Source organism: Arachis duranensis, chromosome 8, assembly GCF_000817695.3.
Source record: "Arachis duranensis cultivar V14167 chromosome 8, aradu.V14167.gnm2.J7QH, whole genome shotgun sequence".
Lineage (NCBI taxonomy): Eukaryota > Viridiplantae > Streptophyta > Magnoliopsida > Fabales > Fabaceae > Arachis > Arachis duranensis.
Window position 1 is genome coordinate 32,903,801 of NC_029779.3, and position 6,700 is coordinate 32,910,500.

The window sequence follows — 6,700 nt, forward strand, 5'->3', positions numbered from 1 at the left end:
CCCATATGAAATGTCTGACGAAACATTAAAATATATATATACATTAAATTTCATGACAAATAAATTCATGTATTTTTATATATAGAATGCATTGTATAAAATTTTCATTACAATTATATTTTACTACTCTAACTAAATATATCCTATAAAATCCTAGAATTTTATTCAAAAATTATTATCGATGATGAAACCAAAACATTTTTTAAGATTATCTATTACACATCTACTCTTAATATCTACACTTTTTATATAATGCCAAAGTTTTATTTTTAAATATACGCGAAAAAATTAAAAGTAAAGATTTATATGTAAATCTTTTTATGTAAAATTAATAGTTGAAAATTATTAAATAATTTAATATATTTAATTAAATTATTATTTAATAATTTTTAATTATTAATTTTATATAAATAGAACTGTTGGTGAGATTTTACCAAAATTAAAACTAACATCTGCAGTTCCACTTCGTAGTAATAACCAACTATTTTCTCTTTTTTGTTTGTATTTGTACCTTTAAAAAGAAAAAAATTGATTTTCTATATATATAATTTGCATTGATAATACAAAATATTTTATATAACTATTTAATTATAAAAGTTTTTTTAGATAATTATTCATACGATTAATATAAAAAATAATTTTTTTATGTATAAAACTATTTTACATAAATTATATATATATATATATATGCGCATATTTTTTTAATTTTTATATATTCATATTATAAAAGAGCTCTATACGATCGACCATTGAATCGCTTAAATATTTTTTTTTAAAATAATACATTTAAAATAAATTATTTTTAATGATGTAATAATACAGGATTAATTATTTATCTAAAATTTTTTATATTAATAATACATAGAAATTAAATTCATATAATACTATACAACTTATTTATTCAATAGAAAGAAGTATTACTTTGATTTACTTCTTTTAACTGTGTTTGTATTAAAATAAACGAGGTATACAGTACAAAGAGTGAAGAAAATTTACCGGATGGAAGTCAACTAGGGGCTTGGGCATGCCGGGATCTACTTTATAGATGGCACGCGGTGGTGGTGGGATACCCGCCACGGTGGTGGTTGGCGGAGAACCAAATCTCTGCATGTTTAATTGTATTTAATTTCCTCCATATTGGTGAGTGAAGCAAAAGCACACTTTAATTTTGAGTTGAAATATGTGACAACATTTGTTTATGTATGTGTGCTCATGGTGAGATATTAATATTATATAAAAAGATTAGGATCCAAGTTTGAAAGGAGAAGACAAGTAGAATGGTTCCAAATGGGGTCATGAGTAGTTACCGTTGTTGTCAGAGGTTGTGGAAAACACGGTGTTCCTGTGGGTACTGCCTTTTGATGAGCCTGTACTCAAACAACAATAATATGCACGCCTCTTAGAGTTTAGACACAAATTAAGTGCATACAAATACCAATTATTAATCAAGAAAAGTCTTGTTTTAACCCTAAACCCTAACTAAGTAATGATATGATCAAAAAGTTAAAAGTATTTTTGAAGCTGTTCTCAATTTTACTATTAGATATGATTAAATCAATTGAATTTCGCCCATAATTCAATGATAGAGAAAAATACATTATGTGAAAAAAAATTAATTTTGATACATTGTGACAGAATAAAATTATTTTACATTTGAATCTAATCATATAATGTTATATTAATAAAAATAATTATTTTTTATATTAAACGCGTAAATAATTATCTAAAAAAATATTATATAAAAAATTTTACATTATTATTAATGCATGAAAATATATTTATATATAATTACATAAATATACCGTAACTAATTTTTTATATATAAAAATGTAATATTTTTAAAAGTGAAATTATATAAAGTAGAAGAGAGAAAGAGTTACCCTTTGGTGGTGAGGGTGGTGCCAAAAAGAAGGGTCGGAAGGCCAAGGTGCAGGAGGCGGTGGCTGATGAGGTTTAGGCGGCCACATGTGCATGGTGGGATGACCCCACACATGTAAGGGTCTAAACTGGGGCGGCATTGGTGTAATTGGAGTGGGAGGAAAACCAATGGTTGGTGCAACCCAAGGGCTCACCTCTCTCTTCCCTCTCCCTCCACCATACATCTGCCTCCGTTGACTCCAACTTGCTGCTTCAGCCTCCCGAGCTAGTATATGCTTCCTATGTGATCGATATTTCTGCATTCAATTTTCCACAGTTTAGAACAATATATACCTCTTCAACAGTAACTATATATATTGTTACCTGAAGGTGGCTAGCGATGTTATGGCGGGTGAGGCAGTCAATTCCCATGATCTCTAGAATCCTTGAAGGGACTGCTTTATCAACTCCCAGCTGCTCCACTGCTTGAACAAATCGCCTGTGCAATTCTGGGGTCCAATCCACCTAATTTTATTTATTTCACACAAATTAAACATCATCAACATTACTATATAGGACAGTTGCATTAAATTTAGATCTTCTATGACACCCTGTAACTTCTGGTACCCGTGAGTGAGTACCTTCACACTCTGGGCGACAGTATACAGATAGAGACAGAACCTTAAAACGTTCATTAATTTCATCAACTTCACCCAAGCCTAATTACTTAATCATCTCATATCCAATGATTTCGAGTCAAATTAATTATTAGTTGAAGAGAAAGTAATTTCTAAAGTTACTGTACTTACCTTCTTAACCTTTTTCTTGGTTTGATGAGGATTCTTTGATTGACATGATGAGGAGGAGGATGATTTTCTTCCTTTATTATCACCTTCTTTATTACTAGGGGATGGATTCACTACGACGGATCCATCTCTTTTGCTCACTATCTCCTCCCCTCGACTACTCGACCGGGATTCCGAAGAAACCGATTTACCACAACCATTCAAGACTACGGATGAAGAATTGTGAGCGGCACCGCTGAGTGAGAAGTCGGCGAAGATGTCAGGATCCATTTCGAGATCCGGCAAGACATCTGCGTGGTTGATGCCGGCGAAGAGATCGTCGAAGTTGATGCTTTCCAACAAGTTGCCCTCGGATAATTCAGCAAAGTCGTCTTCTCCAATGATGGATAAGGTCTCCATGTCCTGTCCTTGGATTTCATCATCTCTGTTGGTCCTCAAAGGTGACACCGCAAGCATCAATCCTCTCCCCAACACACTCTCAAGTGAATGAAAGATAATTTGAATTTGAAATTGTGATGAAGAAGCAAGGAGTGCTAGCTATTTAGTGCATGAAAAGTAGTTTGGAATTGAATTATTTGAAGAGTTGGAGAAGGAGACCTTGGTTGGATGTGTGTGAACCACAAGTTGTGTTATGAGAGAAGTAAATGAAGTCATTTTATATATGTTTTTGTTTGGGCGTGTGGCGTGCTACACCAGCTACATGCAACTTGCAATGCACCTCTCATCTGCGTCTCCAAACAATAATTCTTTCTCCGCCATATTCCACAAAATCAAATCAAATCAAATATAATATTAAAAAAAAGTATAAGTAGATAATTAAAATATTAAACAATGTGAATAATGATATATCGAATGTTCATTTCACTAGGTGTACAGATGATTATTTTAATATTAAAATCTAGATGAATAATTTAAAAATATAGTGTATTTTTATTTGATTGGTAGTTGTTCGTATTGTTTAAATAGTCATTATTTACCTAGTACTCTCCTATTCAAAAAGCATATCGACTTGATTTTTTATACCAAATTTAACTATTTTTATTCATCTTAAATTGATTTTTTTCCTATTCACGTTATTTTTCACGATAATTATTAAAATCTGAATTTTTTTTTGTGACTTATTAAGATCTGAATTTAATTTCATACACATTTTTTTCATGAGATTTTGAATGTTGTTGTGCTATATAGTTTTGAATATTCATTTGAATGCTAATGTGAATAAAAATTAAATTTAAAAAAATTAATTGATATTGACAAATAATAAGTAGTTCATTTTTAGTTAGACTTTATAGTATTTTGAGTAATTTTTTATTTATTATAGTAGTATTTTTAACTCAACGAAATAAGGACTAATACACGATAAATATGAGTCATATTAAAAAATTTATTTTTAATTAATAGATTGTTGCATCACAAGATAGAATTTAAATTTTTAATATTTATTTAAATAGATAAGTAAATTAATAATTAGACCAACTTAAAATATTACATCTTTAGTTATTATAGAACATTGGTAGGTGTTTAAAGAATATAAAATACTAAATAACTTCATGAGAAAAATTTAATTCACTTATAGGTTTTGTGAGGGAAAATTATTAAATCAATCCATAAAAATTGAAATATCAGATTTCTAGGCATCTAAAAAATTACAATGTTAAATATGATTCTTCGTTCTGAACCTATAAATCCATTATATTATAGCAAGTTTCAAGGGACTTATTTATAAATTTTTTTCTTAAAATTTACTTGCTACTTTAAAAAAAATATTATAAATCTATTGTAAAATTCCTCAAAAAAAATTTGTCTTATTTCTCTATATTTTATATTTTATATTAACTGTTGTCACCATAAATGAATTTGCAATAATAACATTATTAACTCGCTATTAATTAGCTTTCCTCTCATATATATATATTACCATACCACCTAGTGGTCACGAGTTTAGTTAATAAAAGTTTTAAAAAGAAAAAGAAAAAGAAAAAAAATGGTTTTGCATATTTTGACCCCTTTCACTGGTGTTTATTGTTTATAAAATTTTAATATTAATTCTATAATGATCTCCATTAAAGGATAAAATAAACCCTAAATTAAATTATAAATAAACTGATTAATTATATTTAAAACTGAACTAACTAAATTTAACAAAAAAAATCAACTATTAAATTAGTCATTACATATATGAGTATGTGGTATTTTAATTTATTTTTAATTTATATTTTGTATCCTACCGCTAATTTAATAAGTGAATTTTAGCATATGAATAAGGGTTGAAATGTAATCTATACTAACTAAAACGGCCTCTTGTATATTTATGTTAGTTTGGTTCGTGGATGTCTTTTCCGTATGTTTATAAGATTGAATGTGCTGAAGGAGGGTCGGCGATTTATATTATGTTTGGTTTGATAGAAAATGAGTGGAAAGAAAATAGATGGAAAAAAAATGGGTGGAAAATGATATTTTTCTTTGTTTAGTTATAAAAGAAAATAGGAAGGAAAGAAAATTTTAGTGTGGGTCCCACTAAAAAAATTTTCTTTCCATCACAAGCAAAAAAACTAAAAAAAAAGTGTTATATTTTTGTATTTCCAATACTATCCTTAGTTATATTATTATTAACAAATATTAATATAAATTTAGTTTTATTATATTATTATAATAAAAATTTATATTTATAGATAAATAATTTAAATTAAATATATAAAATTAGAATATTTTATAATATTTATAAAATATAATAAAATATGAATAAATAAAAATATTTATATTTTATTTTATAATAAGGGTATTAACGTAATTTTATACTATTATGATTTTCTTTCTTTTCACTTTTCTTTCCATCCAAACAAAAGAAAATTTTTTCTCTATTTTCTTTTCATCTATTTTCTATTCATCCAAACAACACACAAATAACTCAACTTTTCTTTCCATTTTCTTTCCTCTCATTTTCTTTCCAACATCCAAACAAAAGCTTAATGAAGGAAATTTCAAAGTTGTAATGGAAATGGATATATACTAATTAATACTAAATGAGTAGGAGAAGTGGCTAGTGGTCTCAGCTGAAGGTGTTTATATCTGTCACGCTCTGTACATACATAGATATAAGTTGTAACACAGTACAGTGGAAAATGAAAGCTATGCATCATGCATGCTATGTGTTGATGTTGGTGGATGAAATTGACCTCTGTACTTATATTCGCCCTTAACAGATAATGCATATCTTGTTTCAATTTCACCATAATCACATAAATATAAATTAATTTCGTTATTAGTAGAAAGCACTTCTTCAAGAAGCTGCTCATTAATTGTATCGTTTGTATATATATTATTATTGCATTTCTTTTACCTTGATAATAATTTAAATATGTTTTTTTTTTCTCTTATTAAAGTGCGGTAGTTTATTAAACCCTAATATGTTAAGAAACGAAATATTATAAATGTTGTAACTTTCAGTTAAAATGGTTGTACAAGTTTGATTTTCCTGTCTTAAACGTGTAATGCATCGTGCACGATATTGCCCAAGCTTGAATTGATACCAAAACACAAAAGAATACTCTTCAAGCAAGTATAGAGAGAATCCTTTGTTTATTAATTGAAAACAAAAGATTTTCTTATAAACATGGTTAATATTTCAAACAACGAATGATATAGAACAAATAACTTAATTAAACTTGTTCTTAAAATACACAAGACTTTCGTGTTAAGTAGTAACTTTTTGTTGTCATTACAGTTGAAATTTCATTTTTATTAACTACAAAGTTTTAGATTTCATTTTTAACTAGCTACCAGGTTAGTTCTAAAAATGTGATAGATATTGCAGATCCTATCATTGAATACATATATCCCATAATCTAATTAATTTAATTATTCTATTGATTCTTATAATTTTTTAAATTTATAATTAAATTTTTATATATATTTAATCGAATTTTTATATGATTTTTAATTTTATAATTAATTTTTTTAATATAAAAATAAAAATAACTGAATATTTATCTGTAAATTAAAAATATTTATTTTTAAAAATTTAATTAGAGATTTGA

The 6,700-nt window shown here is 27.1% G+C and overlaps 1 protein-coding gene across 1 annotated transcript in view; it reads right to left on the reverse strand.

The window, feature by feature from the left end:
- The window catches only part of LOC107462250 (probable transcription factor GLK1), a 4,983-nt gene extending 1,681 nt beyond the window's left edge, over window positions 1-3,302 (reverse strand). The window contains exons 1-5 of the mRNA XM_016080830.3: window positions 2,667-3,302; window positions 2,242-2,382; window positions 1,881-2,174; window positions 1,308-1,367; window positions 997-1,104 (exon numbers count right to left, since the gene is read on the reverse strand). Of these exons, the coding sequence (XP_015936316.1) occupies window positions 997-1,104; window positions 1,308-1,367; window positions 1,881-2,174; window positions 2,242-2,382; window positions 2,667-3,119 (1,056 nt within the window). The 5' untranslated portion in view covers window positions 3,120-3,302. The remainder of the gene's footprint in view (window positions 1-996; window positions 1,105-1,307; window positions 1,368-1,880; window positions 2,175-2,241; window positions 2,383-2,666) is intronic.
- Between the last annotated feature and the right edge of the window lie 3,398 nt (window positions 3,303-6,700).